The sequence below is a fragment of the Gorilla gorilla genome, chromosome 2 (assembly GCF_029281585.2).
Source record: "Gorilla gorilla gorilla isolate KB3781 chromosome 2, NHGRI_mGorGor1-v2.1_pri, whole genome shotgun sequence".
In the NCBI taxonomy this organism is placed as follows: domain Eukaryota; kingdom Metazoa; phylum Chordata; class Mammalia; order Primates; family Hominidae; genus Gorilla; species Gorilla gorilla.
This window is the reverse complement of record NC_086017.1, coordinates 124,730,364-124,753,282: the sequence shown is the minus strand read 5'-3', so window position 1 is coordinate 124,753,282 and position 22,919 is coordinate 124,730,364. Positions and strand designations below refer to the sequence as shown.

General features: G+C 39.2%; 1 protein-coding gene across 3 annotated transcripts in view; it reads right to left on the bottom strand.

Moving 5' to 3' along the window:
- GRAMD1C (GRAM domain containing 1C) overlaps positions 1 to 22,919 on the bottom strand; it is a 119,208-nt gene that overhangs the window by 66,650 nt on the left and 29,639 nt on the right. For all 3 annotated transcript variants that reach the window (XM_019023950.2, XM_004036077.5, XM_055381659.2), the window contains exons 3-5: positions 11,581 to 11,665; positions 5,628 to 5,731; positions 4,958 to 5,053 (exon numbers count right to left, since the gene is read on the bottom strand). In XM_019023950.2, coding sequence (XP_018879495.1) covers positions 4,958 to 5,053; positions 5,628 to 5,731; positions 11,581 to 11,665 — 285 coding nt within the window. The remainder of the gene's footprint in view (positions 1 to 4,957; positions 5,054 to 5,627; positions 5,732 to 11,580; positions 11,666 to 22,919) is intronic.

The following is a 22,919-nucleotide window of genomic DNA, read 5'->3' as shown; positions in this document are numbered from 1 at the left end:
CTGCATTCCAGCCTGGGCGACAGAGTGAGACTCCATCTCAGACAAAAATAATAAATAAATAAATTAAATTAAATAAATCTTGATTCAATAATAGCCTTCTTATGAGTTTGGGAAGAGTTCTGGATAATGATACCTCTAAGTCGCTGGGGCATAGAACATATTCTAGAACCCAAAACAACTAAAATTGCTATGATTAGCCTTCCTTTAGTCACAGGGTACATAAAAGGGGTGAATATTTAGTAGTACAGAATTTTTTACCATGATGATGAAAAAATGAAATCATTGAGTAACATAGTGAGGAAGCTAAGACCAGGGTCTCTGCAATTAAATGAACTGGGTCCACTTTCTTGTTCTATCACCTATTGTTAGTACTGTGAATTGGCTCACTTTTCTTTTCTTTAGTTTTCTCATCTGCAAAATGAGAATAATTATCATAGTGGATCTTTATAAGAATTACATATGAAAATATATGTAAAGAGCTTAAAGCAGTGTCTAGATAACAGTAAGTGTTCAGTAAATGCTGACTTACTGCCATTATTAAAATTTAAATGCTTGATCCTGAAATTCCAATACATATGTGAGAAACAGTCACACATGAGCATAAGAGGGCATGGTCAGGCTGTTCACTGCAGCACTGTTTGTAATAATAAAATATTTGAAAGAAACTAATTGTAAAGGAAATCACGGTATATCCCTTCTATGAAATACCATACAGCATTTTTTAAAAAAGAGGTGGGTCTATCTACACGTGCAGACCTACAACTACAAAAGATAATGTTGTTTTTTTAAAAAAAAGGAGAGCCGATGAACAACACATGTAAGATTACATTTACTTTTTTTAAAAAAGAGCAAAACTATACATTTATATATGCATGCCTGTATGTAAATAAAAAGAAAGGAAGTCTGAAAAGATATATACCAAACTGATAGCATTTGCCTCTAGAAAGAAAATGGAATTGGGGATTATGGGTATGGAATGAAGATGTTAGTTTTGAAACTGTTTGATGATTTTGTTAAAAAAAAGAAAAGGTATATTATGTATTAATTGTAAAACTAAGAATATTTAAGTCTTCCTCTTTCCTTCCTGAACAGTTCAGCCCTAAAGCTATTGGTGGAAAAGAGAAAAGTAGGCATCCACACTAGGAGTGTGGGAGGCAAGAGAGGCTAAAAAAGTAGCCTAAAGCAGAGTGTCCAAACCAGACAAGAATGAAGAGGTCAGCCAGGCGCGGTGGCTCACGCTGGTAATCCCGACACTTTGGGCGGCCAAGGCAGGCAGATCACCTGAGCTCAGGAGTTCAAGACCAGCCTGGCCAACATGGTGAAACCCCGACTCTACTAAAAATGCAAAAATTAGCCAGGCATGGTGGCGGGCACCTGTAATCTGAGCTACTTGGGAGGCTGAGGCAGGACAATTGCTTGAACCTGGGAGGTGGAGGTTGCAGTGAGCCGAGATCATGCCATTGCACTCCAGCCTGGTTGACAAGAGTGAAACTCTGTCTCAAAAAAAAAAAAGGAAGAGGTCATCCCGTGTGGAGTGTCAGAGCCCAAATGAGTAACAGCCTCCACATATGGGGATGACACGGAGAACTGTATTAGAACAAGAATGGGGTGAAAAAAGTATGGAGGAGGAGCACGAGTCAGAGCTCAAGGAGGGTGACCACATAAAGAGGTAGCTTTTTGTGTGGTGTCAAGTGTCAAAGACCAAACATGGTGAAGAGTGGCCACAAATGAGCACGCCCTACAATGACATGTCAGAACCAGAGCAGGTGAGGGTGGCGTAGTGTTACAGAGCTCATGAAGGTGGTCTTGTGCTGGAGTATCAGAGCCTGAGCAGGGTGGGGACAGCAACCACACATAGTGACAAATTGGCACAAGCAGGGAACAGAGGGTGTCCCTGTAGAGGGCAATCTGGCAGAGGGTAAAGCAACTTGGCATGGAGTATCGGCCTAAGCAGGATAAAGAGAGTCGGTTTGTTTGTTTTTTGTTTTTTTTTTTGAGACGGAGTCTCACTCTGTCACCCAGGCTGGAGTGCAGTGGCGCGGTCTCGACTCACTGCCACCTCCACCCCCCGGGTTCAAGCGATTCTTCTGCCTCTGCCTCCGCCTCCTGAATAGCTGGGATTACAGGTGTGCACCACCATGCCCAGCTAATTTTTGTATTTTTAGTAGAGACGGGGTTTCACCATTTTGGTCAGGCTGGTCTCGAACTCCTGACCGCGTGATCCACCCTCCTCAGCCTCCCAAAGTGCTGGGATTACAGGTGTGAGCCACTGCACCTGGCCGAGAATTTTTACATGATGAGAGCCTCTGTGTCATGGTGTGATGGGCAGCAACCTGATTCTAAGTGTCAGAAACCAACTCAGGCAATGAGGCATCCATGTGGGAGAGGGGTGGCAGTGGAGATGAAGATTGGTTATACAAAGGCCCAGTGGTTAAATAAGTAACTATATTAAGGATAATGGGAGCCTGGTTTCTCACAGCCAGGGAAGGGAGTTACAAATATGGAAAGGAAGAAAACAAAAATAAACTCTGTGGTGTTAGATGGGACTTGGAGGTCCTGAGGTGAATTTATAAATCACGTGATTACATAAATCACGCCTGTAATTTATGTTTTAGATGGATGGATGGATAGATGGATAAACAGATGTATAAGTGAGTGTATATATGTGTATGCATTATGCATATGTGTGTGTGATTATATACATTTAATGTACACCATTATTATACCCCCTTAAAGGGTTTGAAAACAGTGATGCCCCTCCCCCAACCCCATAGCAATGAACACACTGGCTTCTTTCAGTTTCCCCTAAAAGAAACTAGGACTCCTTGGAGAAATGGTTGATCCCAGGGCTGGGGGAGGGAAAGCCTGAAACATCTTGGGCCAGAAAAATAGGTAAATGCTGAAACACACTGAGAATACTCAAAAGGATACTGGAGCCAGCTTGAAGGGGCTCCCACTGACCAAATTTGGGACAATGTGAGCATCAAAATAAATAATGATAGTAATGGCTTATAATTCATTGAATAAGATAAGAAATCACCAGTTCATACTGACATAAGTAAATGAATGAATAAATTCAAAGTATGGTAAGAATGGTATATCTGCATAGTTTCAAAATACCTTTCCCCAGGCTGGGCGTAGTGGCTCACACCTGTAATCCCAGCACTTTGGGAGGCCAAGGTGAGCGGATCGCCTGAGGTCAGGAGTTCAAGACCAGCCTGACCAAAATAGTGAAACCCCATCTCTACTAAAAATACAAAAAGATAAGCTGGGCATGGTGGTGTATGCCTGTAATCCCAGCTACTTGGGAGGCTGAGGCAGGGGAATCGCTTGAACCGAGGAGGAGGAGGTTGCAGTAAGCGAAGATCACACCATTGCACTTGAGCCTGGGCAATAAAAACAAAACTCCGTCTCTAAAAAAAAAAAAAACCTTTCCCCAAAATACTTATTTTACTACAAAGGAAAATAGATTATACTAAAGTCTGCAGACACCACCTTAATCGAACGTTCAAAGTAAATATCACCAGTAATGGTAGAAGTTAAAAGCATGTGCCATCTGATAGGATGTAGTGGTGAGAGCAGAGCATCATTTCCATGTATTTCTTCCAAAATTACACAACCTAAATTTAATCACAAGGGAACATCAGACAAACACAAATTGAGAGATATCCTACAAAATAACTGACCTGTAAACTTTAAAAGTATCAAGGACATAAAAGTCAAGAAAAGACTAAGGAGCTCTTCCAGGAAATTAAAGAGCATGATAACTAAATGTAATGTGTAATCCTGAACTGAGTCTGTTAGCTATAAAGGATATTATTGGGATAGTTATGGAAACTGAATGGGATCTAAGAACTGAATGGCAGTAACAGATCAGTGTTAATTTTTCGATGCTGAATTATATTGTGGTTATATAGAAAAATGTCTTTGTTGGAAGTACATGCCAGAATATCTAAGGTGATGGAGGATCAAGGTGAGAATTTATTCTCAATTAGTGCAGGAGCAAAAGCTCTTTGTACTGCATTTGCAAGTGTTCTGTAGGGATAAGACTGTTTAAAAATAAAAATAGCCAGGCTCAGTGGTGCACACCAGAAGTCCCAGCTACTTGGGAAGCTAAGGTTAGAGGATCGCATGACCCCAAATGCTCGAGGCTAGCCTGTGCAACATGGCAAGACCCTGTCTCTAAAAAAAAGAGTAAGATAAAATTTAAAGTGAATTTAGAAGAATCTCCACAAGATTAAAAAGTATAATTACAAAGATTTAATATCATGGTACTAATTCTCTCTCCCCTCCTCCCCCAAAACTCTCCCTGTCTCTTTTTCTCCCTCCCTACCCCTCCTCTTTTTTTCTCTTTCCTTTTTTTTTTCTTTCTTTCCTTCCTCTCCTTCTTTCTTCTTTTTCTTTCTCATCACTACACTTCTAATGTCTCTCACACAGGGCCCTAACCAATTTTCCAGGTGGTTAAGAAATATTCTTGATATATCCCCACTAAGAAATGGCAGACATTGTAGGTGAATAATAAAAATTATGTCAGTTAAAGATAATTGCCATTTTTTAAAAAAAGAATACAGTGGTTAGTGTTTATGTGTATGCTATCCAAATCTCTGTTCACCAGGAGCATTTTTTATTAGTTGCTATTGTGCAGTTATTACTGACTGAAAAATACTCATGGGATTATTAGAGTATTTAGAAATAAGGACATAGTGCTACTGTTACCCTGCCTAGAAATGAAAAATATGAGTGAAAGTTATCTGTAAACTATAAAGTACAAAAAATGTCAGCAGTCATTTAAAGTTAACCACTAATATAACTGCATACAGAATTCTAGTATTAAACATATGTGTATCAGATATTCCTAACTCCAGGAAGAACTGCCTAATTTCCCAACATTGATGATGAGTATGAGGCAGATTTTCTTCACATTATGTAATATAACAAAGATAGAAAAGTTTTTCACCTTTTCACTTTCTGTAACTATCTGGATAGCGTTTGGGATGAGTCGAGCAGTTTTCTCCTTGGTCATGAAGGTTATATTCTTTAAAGCAATAGAAATCTAAACACACAAAAAAATTTTTTAATGTATTTTTCAGAAACATACACAATACAAAATGCCAAGTATCCCATCAATCTAATCCAGAATATTCAACTTCACAGTTGAATATTCTTCAGGTTTTTCGACCTGAAGGAGTTAATAAATACACGCTTGTATTCTCTGAGAAAAACAGGGTAAGCAGTTTGCCCTGCAGTATTCTCCCCCAACAACTCCTCTATCTAACATTAGTATAAAGTTTGAAAAGACATGTGGGTGTTCATGCTCCACATTAACACACAAACAAAAATCAGACAGTCTGTCACTTAAGACATGGTTTTGGCAGCCATTAAGATATATGTTCAAGCTTTTTTTCAATTAAAATATCTTTCTCTAACTATACTGGAGCTCAATGTATTAAATCAGAAAAATATACACTTACATATACAACACATGTTTGTATTTACATGCACACTAGTTTAGATGCACAAATATATATAAATTTACTTTGGAATCATCTAAAGTAGAGTTTTTGGAAGAACTGTATATATCTCTATGCAATTATTTGTATCAACAAATCAAATGCAAAATATCTTACTGTAGTTTCCCATCTGAAGATGTTGCTATAGAAACATAGCCAGTTTTCTGAAAGGTATAGTCGTCCCTGAAGCAAAATGTCCCTCTGAAGAGCACAAGCATAATCTATATACACAAAAATAAGATACAGCTTATTCACGAAAATCTGAGAAATTAATAGACCTTATACTATATTTCAACAGATGGAAAGTCATCACTTTTCGTTCATTAGTTCATTCATTCATTCCTTCATCTACTTTGGACACCATATGTCAGATATTTTGCTGTGTACTAGGATTAGCAGAAATGGCTCTTGCCTTCATGGAACACAATGTAAGGGAAGGCAGAAAATAAACAAATATAAAAATAAATATGATAATGACCCAAGTGTAGAGAAAGCTATGAGAGCATAGGCAGGTATGAGGAGGGCAGGGCAGAGAGTGTGTATCAGGAAGGATTCTCCTAAAAAAAACTGATCTTTAACATGAAAAGATCAATAAAGGGTCAGAAGGATCATAAGGGAACAGCACATGCAAAGGCCTTTTGGTAGAAAGAAACACAGCACATTTGAGGAACTATTAGATCTTTGGGCTGGAGAAGCTGGAGAAGCTACGTCATGTAAAGTCTCACAAGCCATAGTAGACTGTGGTTGTCATGAGATGCCACCGATGACCTTTAAGTGAAAGGAACAGGAACAGATGTATATATTTAAAGATGACTTTATTCACATTGTGAGAATGAATTATGATAAATCAGTTGGAACTCCAGAGAAAAGTTGATGGTGACTCAGACCAGAAGGTGACCATATAAGAGACAGAGTAGTTAGATTAAGACATATTTAGGAGGTAGTACTGATGGTGAATTGGTGATTGATTAGATGTTAGACAAAAGTAAAGAGGGGTCAAAGATGACTCAGAAAATTGTATACATTTTAAGTCAGTTTCAAAGTTGTTTCTCTCAGCTGGGCTGGGCACAGTGGCTCACGCCTGTAATCTCAACACTTTGGGAGGCCGAGGCCAGTGGATCACTTGAGTTCTGAAGTTCGAGACCAACCTGGCCAACATGGGGAAACCCTGTTTCTACTAAAAATACAAAAATTAGCCATGGTGGTGCGCACCTGTAATCCCAGCTACTCAGGAGGCTGAGGCGGGAGAATCTCTTGAACCTGGAAGGTGATGGTTGCACTGAGCCGAGATCGTGCCACTCCACTCCAGGGAGCAAGACTCCGTCTCCAAAAAAAAAAAAGTTGATTCTCTCCACCTCACCACTAAAGTCTAGCAAAATCAAGTCTGCCTGCCAAACAAGTTAATACCATACCTTTAAGGTTAAGATCTGGCTCTGTGGAGAATATAAACTGTACTGCTAAATTATTAGTAATATAAGATACAAAGGGCTGCTATGAGGAGATTTAGCTTAACTGCTAAATTTTAAAACTCTATAAACTAATTAGCAATTTTAGGTAGATGCTGAATAAATCTCAAAATGTTTCCACTTAGTCATGTTAAATGTCTAAGCAAATACTAAAAATTGAGCAAAGTAATTCAGTCTTTCACAATGCTTCCATCAGCAAAACAAAAGTGAGGTGCCACCAAACAGAATTTTCTTGTAAATAATTAAGCAGGTTAGGTTACCCATTAACTAGTATTCATCACTAAAACAGAGATTGGGCTAAAGGTCACCTTGAAATATCCTGAAAATTTTTTCCAAACCACCAAACCATTTTATCAATTCAATGCTTCTCAAACTTCAGATCAGAAATACCTGGCTGACTTACTAAAACACATATTGCGGCCAAGTGTGGTGGCTCACACCTGCAATCCCAGTACTTCGGGAGGCCAAGGCGGGCAGATCACCTGAGGTCAGGAGTTTGAGACCAGCCTGGCCAACATGGTGAAACCTCATCTCTACTAAAAATACAAAAATTAGCCAGGTATGGTGGCAGGCACCTGTAATTCCAGCTACTCGGGAGGCCGAGGCATGAGAATCGCTTGAATGCGGGAGGCAGAGGTTACAGTGAGCTGAGATCATGCCATTGCACTCCAGCCTGGGCAACAGAGTGAGAGTCTGTCTCCAAAAAAAAATAAATAAATAAAAAACACATAGTGCTAGGCCTCTGCCCCAAGGTTTCTGATTAAATAGTTCTGGGTTGCGTCTGTGTGTCTAACAAGCTCTCAGGTACTGACAGTGTTGCTAGTCTGTGGACCACACTTTGAGAACCACTGTATTATTTTACATTAACTATGTTCAAAGGCATAGTAACTACTTAGATTATTTAACTGAAGACTATTTGATATATATCAGCAGACTTTTTTGAGTGTTTTTTGTTGTTGCTGTTGTTGTTGTTGTTTTGAAACAGGGTCTCGCTCTGTCGCCCAGGCTAGAGTGCAATGGCGCGATCTCAACTCACTGCAACCTCCGCCTTCTGGGTTCAAGCGATTCTCATGTCTCAGTCTACCGAGTAGCTGGGATTAAAAGCGTGCGCCACCACACCTGGCTAATTTTTTTTTTTTTGAGATGGAGTCTTGCTCTGTCGCCCAGGCTGGAGTGCAGTGGTGTGATCTCGGCTCACTGCAAGCTCCGCCTCCCAGGTTCACGCCATTCTCCTGCCTCAGCCTCCCGAGTAGCTGGGACTATAGGCGCTGGCCACCACGCCTGGCTAATTTTTTTTTTTTTTTTTTTTTTTTAGTAGACACAGGGTTTCACTGTGTTGCCCAGGCTGGTCTTGAACTCCTGGCCTCAAGTGATCTGCGCATCTCGGCCTCTCAAAGTGCTGGGATTACAGGTGTGAGCCACCATGCCCAGCATCAGTGGTTTTTAAAAATGGACTCCCTAAAATGGATATGTTTTATTGTAATAAATTTATACTTCAATACAATTGATTTTTTTTTAATGGCTTCTTGGCTGGGTGCAGTGGCTCAGGCTTGTAATCCCAGCACTCTGGGAGGCCAAGGCAGGAAGATCACTTGAGATCAGGAGTTCAAGACCAGCCTGGCCAACATGGAGAAACCTCATCTCTACTAAAAATACAAAAATTAACCGGACGTGGTGGTGCGTGCCTGTAATCCCAGCTACTCGGGAGGCTGAGACACGAGAATCACTTGAACCTGGGAGGTGGAGGTTGCAGTGAGCCGAGATCACACCACTGCACTCCAGCCTGGGTGACAGGGCGAGACTCTATCTCAAAAAAAAAAAAAAAAAAAAAAAAGTATGAAAAAAAAAGAATGAAGTGGATTCATAGTAGTGCAAATAGCAAATAAAAAAGAGATCTAAGCAAGATTCAAAACAATAATCACAGTCTGTTCCCATTTAAGTTTTTTTCTATATATATAATCCTAAATACATATAGAAATTTTCTGAAATTATACCTAAGAAATTACTAACAGTGGTTATCTCCCAGGAAGAACATTGAAGTGGTCTTGGTTGTAAGGATCACTCACTTTTCACTTTTCACTTTATGTCCTTATGTAGCATTTGCAAATTTTATCATGGGACTGTATTACTTCCAATAAACAATGTTTTTAAAAATTGCTTTAATTCATTATGATATTTATTGAGCTGAACTGTCTAGAAATTCATCGAGTTCTAGATACTGAATTAAACATTTCCTAATAGTACCAAAAATCTGAGAAATTCATATAAATAAATGTTTTGTTTTTGTTTGAGACAAAGTCTTGTTCTGTCACCCAGGCTGGAGTGCACTGGTGTGATATCTCCTTACTGCAACCTCCACCTCCTGGGCTCAAGCAATCCTCCCACCTCAGCCTCCTAAGTAGCTGGGACTACAGGTGCGTGCCACCATGTCCATCTGATTTTTTTTGCTGTTATTGTTGGTTGGTTTTGTTTTTTTTTTTTTTGAGACAGAGTCTCACTCTGTTGCCCAGGCTGGAGTGCAGTGGCACAATCTTGGCTCACTGCAAGCTCCGCCTCCCAGGTTCACACCATTCTCCTGCCTCAGCCACCCAAGTAGCTGGGACTACAGGCATCCACCACCACACTTGGCTAATTTTTTGTAGAAACGGGGTTTCACCCTGTTAACCAGGATCTCCTGACCTCATGATCCGCCCGCCTCGGCCTCCCAAAGTGCTGTAGAGACAAGGTCTCACTACGTTGTCCAGGATGATCTCGAACTCCTGGCTCAAGCAAGCCACCCGCCTCAGCCTCCCAAAGTGTTGGGATTACAGGCATGAGCCACCACACCCAACCTAAATAAATGTTTTCAATTAAATATATACTGAAACTAAAACTTAGCTCTGTAGTTTTATTGTCATGAGTATATATTAAGCTTATAGTAAAAAATAAAGCACTTTTAAAAGAAAAATGATTAAATTTTTCCTCTTAAAGCCTACTTCAAAAAAAAAATCCATGTGAACAATTACACAAATAATGATTTAGCCCTACAACATTTGTGAAGTTTCTCTATGAGTACATCTGTTAGAAAGTGTATTTTTCTGGAGCTAGTTAATATATATTGAACATCAAGTTTAAATTTTCCCTCCAATTTGATGCACCAAAATCATTGTGACAAATCATTTATTTTTAGTTATATTTTCTTAGTACTTAATATTCCTCTGTGTGTGTGTGTGTGTGTGCGTGTCTTTTATTTATTTATTTGTTGAGCCAAGGTCTCGCTTTGTTGCCCAGGCTGGTCTCGAACTCCTGGCCTCAGGCAATCCTCCCACCTCAGCCTCCCAAAGTGCTGGGATTACAGGTATCAGCCACCGCACCCAGCCAAAAAAAAAAAAAAATTCTTATAAATCAAAAATCACTCCTCCCCGAATTGCAATTGAGTTTTCCATTGTCTAATTACGAAGATGCTGCTTATCTTTTTTTAAATTTTTAATTATTATGGATACTGAATGGTTGTGTTTATGGAGTAATGTGATATACTAGAATAAGCGCATATTTTGTAATGATCAAATCAAAGTAATTGAGATATCATCACCTCAACTATTTATCATATCTTTGTATTAGAAACATCCCAATTCCACTCTTTTGGCTATTTTGAAATATACAATAAATTACTGTTAACTATAGTCTCCCCATGTGATACTGAACACTAGATCTTATTCCTTCTATCTAACTGTATTCTTGTACCCGTTAACCATCTCCTTTTTATCTTCCCTTCATAGTACCTTTCCCAGCCCTCTGGTAACCATCATTCTACTCTCTCTCTCTTTTTTTTTGAGGGGGGTTGTGGGGTTGGGTCAGGGTCTCACTCTGCTGCCCAGGGTAGAGTGAAGTGACACCACCATAGCTCACTGCAGTCTCCAATTCCTGGGCTCAGTGATTCCCTCATCTCAGCCTCTTGAGCAGCTGGGACTGCAGGCACATACCACCACACCTGGCTAATTTTTTTTTTTTTTTTATAATACAGACAGGATCTCACTATGTTGACCAGGTTGGTCTGGAACTCCTGGGCTCAAGCAATGTTCCTGCCTCAGTCTCCCAATGTGCTGGGATAACAGGCATGAGTCACCACACCTGGCATCATTCTACTCTATCTCCGTGAGATCAATTTCTTTTTAGCTCCCACATATGAGTGAGAACATGGGATATCTGTCTTCTTGTGCCTGGCTTATTTCATTTAACGTAATGTCCTCCAGTTCCATCCACACTGTTGCAAATGACAGCATTTCATTCTTTTTTATGGCTCAATAATATTTCATTGCATTTATGTACCACATTTTCTTTATCCATTCATCCATTGATGGCTACTTAGGTTGATTCCATATCTTCGGTATTGTCAATAGTGCTACAATAAACATGAATGTGCAGATATCTCTTCAATATATTTATTTCCTTTCTTTTGGATATCTACCCAGAAATGGGATTGCTGGATCATAAGGATGATGCTTATCTTGAAAATTATATTCTGTCTAGCATAAAGGCTTAAATTTTATTACATATACTGTCACTTATCAGTTTTCTTTTTATAATGAGGTAATAAAACTTTTTTTTGAAAATTTCTATTTTACCTGCTATCAGCCTCTCTGTATCAGGTAGATGTGTGAACTGTCTTCTGTATTCCTCATTCCTGTCTTTATAGGTGGAACTTGAAATCTGCAACAATAAAAAGATTACATTTCTGTCTAATTGTAATTATAGTGTCCTAGAAAATAAATATCAAGTGGAATTTAAAATCATATGCTTTCTATGCAATATTTTTTATGTCCTTATATAAATAAACATTTCAAAAACACCAAAAAGAAGCAAAGAAGACTTCCAGCATGATGAGATGAGGAGTCTGGCAATCCCCTCTGCAAAAGCAAATATATAACTAGAAAAAAAACTGTCAAAAATAATCATCTCAAACAACGGAAAACAACCAAAGGCATACAATACAATCAACTGAGAAGTATTTGTTCATGAAAATCCACTGAACTTAGGTAAGGATGGTGGAAGTCTGTGGCACTCATTCCTGGGCCTGTTCCCATTACCCTTCTTCCTTCACCTGTTAAGTCTTTGTGGTAGTTCTTTGGGGGTGGAAACAGATCATGAAAACTGGCAGCTATCTTGACAGAGAGGGTTGAGCTGTGATTTGGATTGGAGGCAGAAAATCTATGCCCAGGAGTGAAAGGGAAAACTCTGTACCAATCCAAGCAAGTGTGAGGGTCCAGTACCAATTGGAGCAAGCAGAATGGCAAATTAGCAAGGAGCTTAGAAAGATCTTGAAGGAGAGGAAGCCATAGGTGGGCCTGATAAACTAGTCACGTATTCCTAGCTGAACAAAAGCTCCAATGTGCGTAACACAAACTAGAGAAAGCCCAAGCTATCCACACATTTCCTAGCCAAAGACACAAGAGGTCTCAGGGGAACATAAAAAACTGGGACAAACTTAAAAATGGCCAGAGCTTTGAATACATTCCCCAATCTACACACAGATCTGTCAATAGAAGGGAAAAGCCTTACTGGCTCTATGGATTTAAGTACATTGAGTACATCACTGGCTGACATAAGAGGTGATGCCTAGGAAGCCAGCATTAAAAATAGAAACAACAACCATAATAAACAGAGCAGACACATGCCACAGGACAAACAGGTTTCATAAATTTACTCTAGGCAAATTATTAAACAAACAAGCAAACAAAAATCAGCAATGACAACCCATGGGACAGGAGGGAATGCAATCAGAATCCAGAGATGCTGCAATATATTATCTAAATTGTCAATATTCCAACAAAAATTATAAGACATGCAAAGAAACAAGAAAATTTGACTCATACTAAGGAAAGAAAAAAAAACAGAACAAAAAACAGAAATAGCCTTTGAGGGTCCCCAGACATTGAATTTCGCAGACAAAGATATCAAATCAGTTATTATAAATATGTTCAAAAAAACAAAGAGAACCATGCTTAAAGAACTAAAGGAAAGTATGACAACAATGACTCAACAAGTAAAGAACCTAAGCAAATAGATTTTTTACAAAAACTTGTAAAGAAACAGACATTCTGGGGTTGAAAACTACAATCAAATAAAAAATTCACTAGAGGGTCTCAACAGCAAATTCAAAATGACAGAAAGAATACGTGAACTTAAGGATAGATTAGTAAAAATTATCAAATTCGAAGGACAGAAAGGACAAAGACTTAAGAAAATGAACAGACTCTCAGAGACCTACGGGACAACATCAAAGAAACCAAAATACATGTGATGGGAGTATCAGAAGGAAAAAGGGGAAGATAGAAAAATATTTGAAGAAATAATGGTCATAAGTTTCCAAATTTGATGGAAAACATTAATGTATACATCAAAGAAACTCAATGAATCCCAAGCAGGATAAACACAGAGAGTCATGCTAAGACATGACTCAAACTGCTGAACAACAAAGAAGAAATCCTGAAACGAGCAAGAAAAAAATTGACTCATCACATACAGTTGAAAAACAGTATAATTTGCGGGTGACTCCTCATCATTAACAATGGAGAGAACAGACCTGCTTTACAAGAAATACTAAAGGAAGTCCGAGCCTGGCATAGTGGCACATGCATCCCTATAATTCCAGCAATTTGGAAGGCCAAGGTGGGTGGATCACCTAAGGTCAATAGTTCAAGACCGGCCTGGCCAAAATAGTGAAACCCCATCTCTACTAAAATACAAAAATTAGCCGGGTGTGGTGGTGCATGCCTGTGATCCCAGCTACTCGTGGGGCTGAGGCAGGAGAATCTTTTGAACCCTGGACGCAGAAGTTGCAGGGAGCCCAGATCGCACCACTGCACTCCAGCCTGGATGACAGTGAGACTCTGTCTCCAAAAAAAATTAAAATTAAAATTAAAAATAAAGTCCTTCAAGCTGCAAGGAAATTACATATGATAACTCAAATTCACCAGAAGAAATTAAAACCACCAGAAATATAAATACATGGGTATTTTTAAAAGACTACGTAAATCTATTTTCTCATTTCTCTCTTAATATCTTTAAAAGACATAAGGGTCGGCCAGGCACGACGGTTCACGCCTGTAATCCCAGCACTTTGGGAGGCCGAGGCGGGTGGATCATGAGGTCAGGAGTTCAAGACCAGTCTGGCCAAGATGGTGAAACCCCATCTCTACTAAAAATACAAAAAAATTAGCCAGGCAGGGTGGCAGGCGCCTGTAATCTCAGCTGCTCGGGAGGCTGAAGCAGGAGAATCGCTTGAACTCGGAGGGCGGAGGTTGCAGTGAGCTGAGATCGTGCCACTGCACTCCAGCCTGGGCAATAGAGTGAGACTCCATCTCAAAAAAAAAAAAAGACATAAGGGTCTACAAAGCAGTAATCATAACACTGTATTGCTGGGTTTATGGGATAATAACATTAGTTGAAGCAAAGGTTCAATATTTTAGCAGAATTAAATTAGTATGAATCTGAAGAATACTGTACTCTCTTGAGCAATCACTAAAAACAACCCTCAAAAAATTTTAAATCAAAAGGAATTAAAATGTCACCTTAAAAAATATGTATTTGACACATAAAGAAGGGGAACAGAAGAACAAAAGAAGATATAAAACATGTGGAACATAAATAGCAAAATGGTTATTTGTAAATCTAACCATATTATAACTACATTAAATGTAAATGGAATAAACACAGAAATTGTCAAACTAGATAAAACATAGAACCAACTATATTTTGTCTACAAGAGACACACACCTTAGTTACAAAAACACAACAAAGTTGAAAGTAAAAGGATGAGAAAAAGATATACCATGCAAACAGTAATCACAAGAGAATCTGAGTGGCTCTATTACTTTTTAGCTGAAATACTGCTAGACTAAGAGAGATTTCATAATAATAAAAGGGTCAATATATGAGGAAGATAATCATAAATGCATACACAACAGAACCCCAAAATGCATGAAGCAAAAATGACAGAACTGCAAGAACAGACCATTCAATAAGTTGGAGGTATCAATATCCCATTCTTAATAATTGATAGAATGACTACACAGAAAACCAGCAAGGATATAAGAGACTTGAACATTTTCCACCAACTACACCTAACTGGCATTTATAAAACACTCCATCCAACAACTGCAAAATACACATTTTTTTCAAGCACGCATGGAACATTCTCCAGAACAGACCATATGCTAGGCCACAAAACAAGTTTCAGTAAATTTGAAAGGATTAAAGCCACATAAACTATGTTCTCTATGAACACAGAATAAAATTAGAGATCAACAACACAAGGACTGGAGCCCAACTTCAAATCATCTTAATCCTTACAAACGGAAAGGACAATTCCAGATTGCTTGACAGCTGTATATGAAAATCCTCCCTGGAAGAACACATCACTCTAGGACTCAAAATGCTGCCACAAAAATAATGGAAAATAGAGAAGAAAGGATAAGAGACTGATAATACAGTGAGGAGGTCTAATACACGTGTAAACAAAGTCCCAGGAGAAAATGAGGTAGATGCAATATTTGAAACAATAAAAATTTTTTTAAAATCTAACATTTGAAGTTTCTGTCCTCAAAGACCCCAATTTCTTCTTTTCTTGTAGTTCTCTAAAATCATTTTCAAAAATAGCATCTTCCTATTCTAAGTGATTTGAACACTTTTTTGTGCATATTTATATATGTAAATACAGTAAAACTCAATAAACCATCTTGCAGTCCAAAAATCCTAACAGTTGGCTTCTAATCAAAAATGGTCTGAACGGTCTCAGTGATTCAGTATCTGTGGCACACTCCATAGCCTCGCAAGCAGATTTTTTAATGAGTTTTGGTAGTTGCTATGGTTTGAATATGGTTTGTCCCCATCAACACTCATGTTGCAGCTTGGTCCTCAATGTAATCGTATTGAGAGGTGGTAGGAACTTTAAGAGGTGTTTGGATTATGAGGGATCCCTCATGAAGGGCTTAATACCATCTTGTGGGAGTGCTCTCTGGGTCTGGATTAATTACCAAAAGAGCAGGTTATTATAAACCAAGGTTGCCTCTCATGCTTTGTCTCTTTCAAACGTGTTCCCACCATGTGATGGCATCCATCATATTATGATGCAACATGAGACCCTGGCCGGATGAGACCACCTGATCTTGAACTTTCCATCCTCCAGAACCATGAGCCAAATAAATCTCCTTTCTATATAAATTACCCAGTCTAGGTGTTCTGTTATAGCAACAGAAAACAGGATAAGACAGAAAATTGGGACTAAGAAGTAGGGTTGTTGCTATTACAATACCTGAAAATGTGGTAGCAGCTTTGGAACTGGGTGATGGTTAGAGGCTGGAAGAATTTGGAGGAGCAGGCTAGAAAAAGCCTAGATTGCTATAAATGGGTCATTAAGAGAAATTCTGGTGATGGCTTAGAAAACAAGAAGATTAGGGAAAGTCTGAAACTTCTTAGAGATTACTTAAGTGGTTGTGAACAGAACGTCCATAGAAATGTGGACAGTAAAGGCCATTCTGAAGAGGTCTCTGATGGAAATGAGGAATATCTTATTGGGAACTGGAGCAAAGGTCATTATATAAAATAGCAAAGAACTTGGTTGCATTGTATCCATGTCCTAGGGCTTTGGGGATGGCCAAACCTGAGAGGGCTGAAGGGATTAATGCCATCTTTTGGGAGTGCTCTCTGGGTCTGGATTAATTACCCAAAGAATTTAATTACCAAAGCTATGATTTCTGGAAGAAGAAATATCTAAGCAGCTTTGAAAAGAAAAAATAAAATAGGCCGGCGCAGCAGCTCATGTCTGTAATCCCAGCAATTTGGGAGGCCGAGGCGGGCAGATCACCTGAGGTCAGGAGTTTGAGACCAGCCTGGCCAACATGTGGAAACCCCGTCTTTACTAAAAATACAAAAATTAGCCGGGCGTGGTGGTGCATGCCTGTAATCTCAGCTACTTAGGGGGCTGAGGCAGGGAGAATCACTTGAACCCGGGAGGCAGAGGTTGCAGTGAGCCAAGATCATCCCATTGCACTCCAGCCTGGGTGACAGAGTGAGACTCCATCTCAAAATTAAAATAAAGTATCTAGGCAGCAAAGCACTCAACATGCTGCATGGCTGCTTTTAGCCACTTACAGTAAAATGAGAGAGAGAATACTTATTTAAAGACAGAATTTATAATTCAAAGGGAAGCAGAGCATAAAAATTTGGAAAATTCACAGCCTGACCATGTGGTAGAGCATGAAAGAGCATTTTCAGGAGAGGATCTAGAGACTATTTGGAGATTAATATAGCTAAAAGGGACTTTCTGCAGGGGCAGAGGTGCAGAGAGCCTCCACTAGAATAATGCTCAGCAGAAATGTGGGGTCAGGGCTACCACTGGGACCCCAAAAGGGTAGAACACTGAGGAGAGTGCAATACCTGCCTGGGAAAGCTACAGGCACCAGTGTGCAACTGCAACTCATGACAGAAGTGATGTGGGCTGCACCTAGCAAAATCATGGAGGCAGGGCTGCCTGAGGCCCGAGTTCCATACCAACAAGGCACTTACTTTAAAAAATTGAGATATAATTCACATACTATAGAATTCATCCTTTTGCAATGTACAAGTCAGTGATTTTGGTATACTCACGAAACTGTGCAATCATCACCACTATATAATTCCAGAAAACTTTTATCATGCTGAAAAGAAATCCTATACCCATTAGCAGTTACTCTCCATTTCCCCCTCCACCCAGGTCCTAACAACACTAATCTACTTTCTATCTCTATGGATTTGCTAATTCTGGAAATTTCATATTAATGGAACAGACACAAAGGCCCACAATAGTGCAATCAATGATATGTACTCTTGTGGCCCTTTGTGTCTGTAGCCTATCACTCAGCATTATGTAGGTATTCAAGGTTCATCTATGTTGCAGCATGAATCATTACTTCATTCTAGCTTATGGATGAATAATATTTCATATACAAATATACTACATTTTATCTATGCATTCATCAATTGATTAATGTTCAAGTTGTTTCAACTTTGTGCTTATGAATAATGCTGTTATGAATATTCATGTAAAAATGTTTATGTGAACATATTTAAATTCTCTGGGGTATATATCTAAGAGAAGAATTGCTGGGTCATATAGTAACTCTGTTTAAATTTTTAGGAAGTGCCAAACTATTTTCCAAAATGCCTGTACCATTTTACATTCCCACCAGCAATGTATGAGAGTTTTAACTTCTCCACATCCTCACCAAATCTAATCTCTATCTTTCTTATTACAGCCATCTGAATGGGTGTAAAATGGCATTCCCATTGTGTTGCAGGAAGTCAGGAACCCCGAACAGAGGGACCGGCTGAAGCCATGGCAGAAGAACATAAATTGTGAAGATTTCATGGACATTTATTAGTTCCCCAAATTAATACTTTTATAATTTCTTATACCTGTCTTTACTGCAATCTCTGAACATAAATTGTGAAGATTTCATGGATACTTATCACTTCCCCAGTCAATACCCTTGTGATTTCCTATGCCTGTCTTTACTTTAATCTCTTAATCCCATCATCTTTGTAAGCTGAGGAGGATGTATGTCACCTCAGGACCCTGTGATGATTGCGTTAACTGCACAAATTGTTTGTAGAGCATGTGTGTTTGAACAATATGAAATCTGGGCGCCTTGAAAAAAGAACAGGATAACAGCAATGTTCAGGAAACAAGAGAGATAACCTTAAACTCTGACTGTCAGTGAGCCGGGCAGAACAGAGCCATATTTCTCTTCTTTCAAAAGCAAATGGGAGAAATATCGCTGAATTCTTTTTCTCAGCAAGGAACATCCCTGAGAAAGAGAATGTGTCCCTGAGGGTAGGCCTCTGAAATGGCCACTTCAGGAGCAGCTCTCTTTTACAGTCACAGCTGTAGGGATGAAATAAGCCCCAGTCTCCCGTGGCACTCCTAGGCTTATTAGGACGAGGAAATTCCCACCTAATAAATTTTGGTCAGACTGGTTGTCTACTCTCAAACCCTGTCTCCTGATAAGACGTTATCAATGACAATGTGTGCCTGAAACTTCATTAGCAATTCTAATTTTGCCCTGGTCCTGTGGTCCTGTGATCTCACCCTGCCTCCATTTGCCTTGTGATATTCTATTACCTTGTGAAGCATGTGATCTCTGTGACCCACACCCTATTTGCGCACTCCCTCCCCTTTTGAAAATCACTAATAAAAACTTGCTGGTTTTACGGCTCGAGGGCATCACAGAACCTGCGGACATGTGATGTCTCCCCCGGACACCCAGCTTCAAAATTTCTCTCTTTTGTACTCTGTCCCTTTATTTCTCAGACCAGCTGACACTTAAGGAAAATAGAAAAGAACCTACATGACTATTGGGGGCAGGTTTCCCAATACCATTGTAGTCCTGATTTACATTTACCTCGTAACTATTGATGTTGGACATGTTTTCATGTGTTTATTGGGTATTTCTATACCTCTGGAGAAATGTCTATTAACATTTTGGCCATTTTTAATTGGTTTGTCTTTTTATTATTGAGCTATGTAAGAGTTCTTTACACATTCTAGTACAAGTCCCTTATCCAATATTTGCAGATATTTTCTCATTCTGTGGGTGATCTTTTCATTTTCTTAATGAACTCCTTGAAGCACAGAAATCTTTATTTTTTATTTTTTAGAAATGGGGTCTCACTCTGTTGCCCAGGATGGAGGGCAGTGGCTATTCACAGGCATGATCATAACACAGTGCAGCCTCAAACTCCTGGCCTCAAGTGAACTCCCACCTCAGCCTCCTAAGTAGCTGGGAAGACAGGCACACACCACCAAACATGGCTCTAATTTTAATGAGGTCCAATTTATCTATTTTTTCTCCTGTCACTTGAGATTTTCATGTCATATCTAAGAAACTATTGCCTAATCCAAAGTTCATGAAGATTTAAACCTATGGTTTCTTCTAAGAGTTTTAGTTTTAGCTCTTACATGTAAGTCTATGATAAATTTCAAGTTGATTCGTGTATATGGTGTGAAGTAAGGGTCCAAATTCATTCCTTTGCATGTGTATATATAGTTGTATCATTTGTGGAAAAGACTAATCTTTCCCTCATTAAATTGTTTTGACACTCAAAAATCAATTTATCATAAACTTAAGGGTTTATTTCTGAACTCTCAATTCTACTCCCTTAACACATAAGTCTATTTTTTTCTGTTTTCTTTTTTTTTTTTTTTTTTTAAGATGGAGTTTCGCTCTCGTTGCCCCAGGCTGTAGTGCAATGGCATGATCTCGGCTCACTGCAACCTCTCCCTCCCGGGTTCAAGCGATTCCCCTGCCTCAGCGTCCCAAGTAGCTGGGATTACAGTTGCCCGCCACCAAGCCTAGCTAATTTTTTATATTTTTAATAGAGACAGCTTTCACCATGTTAGCCAGGTTGGTCTTGAACTCCTGACCTCAGGTGATCTGCCCACCTTGGCCTCCCAAAGTGCTGGGATTACAGGTGTGAGCCACTGTGCCTAGCCCATAAGTCTATTTTTATGCCAATCCACACTATCTTGATTATTGTAGCTTTGTAGTAATCCTCAAAACTGGGAAGTGTACATCTTCCAACTTCATTCTTTTTCAAGATTATTTTGGCTATTCTGGGTCCTTTGCATATCCATAGGAGCTTGGGTACTGCTTGCCCATTTTTACAAAAAAAGTCATTTGAATTTTGATAGGATAGTGTTGAATCTGTAGATTAGTTTGAGGAGTATTGCCATCATTAACAACATTAAGCTTCCCAATCCATGAATATGGCATGTCTTTCCAATTATTAATGTCTTTTTAAATGTCTTTCAATAAAGTTTTATTGTTTTCAGTATACAAGTATTACATTCCCATTTTGGCCGCGTGCAGTGGCTCACACCTGTAATCCCAGCACTTTGGGAGGCCAAGGCGGGTGGATCATGAGGTCAGGAGTTTGAGACCAGTCTGACCAACATGGTGAAACCCTGTCTCTACTAAAAATACGAAAATTAGCTGGGCGTGGTGGCGCGCGCCTGTAATCCCAGCTACTCAGGAGGCTGAGGCAAGAGAATCGCTTGAACCCAGGAGGCAGAGGTTGCAGTGAGTCAAGATTGCATCACTAAACTCCAGCCTGGGTGATAGAGCAAGACTCCATGTCAAAAAAAAAAATGTATTCCTATTTTATTCATTTGATAGCACCATAAATGGAATTGTTTTCTTAATTTCATGTTAAGGATGTTCACTGCCAGTGTATAGAATTACAATTAGTTTTGGTTTTGGAATCAAGGTAATATTGACCTCACAGAATAATCTGGGAAGTGCTGCCTCCTTTTCTGTTTTTTTGAAAGAGTTTTTGAAGGATTTGTGTTCATTCTTCTTTAAACATTTGATAGAATATACCAGTAAAGTCATCTGGTCCTGACCTTTTCTTCGTGAAAAGTTAGTTGCTGTTGTTGTCATTTTACTTTTGGGGATCGAGGGTTTCTTTGGTTTTTGTTTTTTCACTAATTCAATCTCTTTCCTTGTCATAGGTCTATTAAGATTTTCTCTTTCTTCTTGAGTCTGTTTCAGTAACTTGTGTATTTTGTGGAAACATGCCTAGTTAATCTAGGTTCTCTAAGGTATTTCAAATGCATATTAAAACCTAATAACATCAACTGTCCTGGAACATTACCAAAATAGACTATATACTCAGCCATACCTCAACAAATTTGAGAGAACTGAAACCAAACAGTGTATATTTTCTGACTATAATGAAATCAAACTAGAAATCAATAATAGAAAAATAGCTCAAAATCTCCAAACACTTGGAAACTAAACAACACACTTCTAGATAATCCATCTAGAGTCAAGGGTCAAAGGGAAAGTCTCAAGGGAAATAAAATAACACACGGAACTGATGAAAATTAAAACCTTAATGTAACATATCAAAATCTGTGGGACACAGCTAAAGATGAGAGAGAAATTTATAGCACTAAATGCCCACATTAGAAAAAAAGGAGAAGTCTGAAATAATCTAAGCATCCAACTCAAGAACTTAGAAGAGAAAGAGTAAAATATAAAATAAACCCAAAACAAGAAAAAGTAAATAAAAAAGAGCAGAAATTAGTGAAACTGAAACAAAAATAATGGAGAATATCAATAAAACAGAGCTGATTCTTTAAAAATAACAAAATTGATAAAATCTCTAGCAAGACTGACAAAAAAGAGTGAGAGAAGACACAAACTACCAGTATCAGGAATAAAACAGGGTCAGCACTGTAGACTCTACAGAACTCAAAAGGATATAGCAAAATACTGTAAAGAACTCTACACATGTAATAAGGCCAGGCACAGTGGCTCGCACCTGTAATCTTAGCACTTTGGGAAGCCGAGGAGGGCGGGTCACCTAAGGTCAGGAGTTGGAGACCAGCCTGGTCAACATGGTAAAACCCCATCCGTACTAAAAATACAAAATCCCAGCTACTAAAAATACAAAAGTAGCTGGGAGGCCAGGTGCAGTGGCTCACGCCTGTAATCCCAGCACTTTGGGAAGACAAGGCGGGTGGGTCACAAGGTCAGGAGATGGAGACCATCCTGGCCAACATGGTGAAACCCTGTCTCTACTAAAATACAAAAAAATTAGCCAGGTGTGGTGGAGTGAGCCTGTAGTCTCAGCTACTCGGGAGGCTAAGGCAGGGGAATCACTTGAACCTGGGAGGTGGGGGTTGCAGTGAGCCGAGATCAAACCACTGCACTCCAGCCTGGCAACAGATTAAGACCCTGTCTCAAAAAAAAAAAAAAAAAATGTAGCTGGGATTACATGCCAGTAATCCTAGCTACTTGGGAGGGTGAGGCAGGAGAATCACTTGAACCTGGGAGGTGGAGGCTGCAGTGAGCTAAGACCGCGCCACTGCACCCCAGCCTGGGCAACAGAGTGAGACTCTGTCTTAAGAACAAAACAAAAG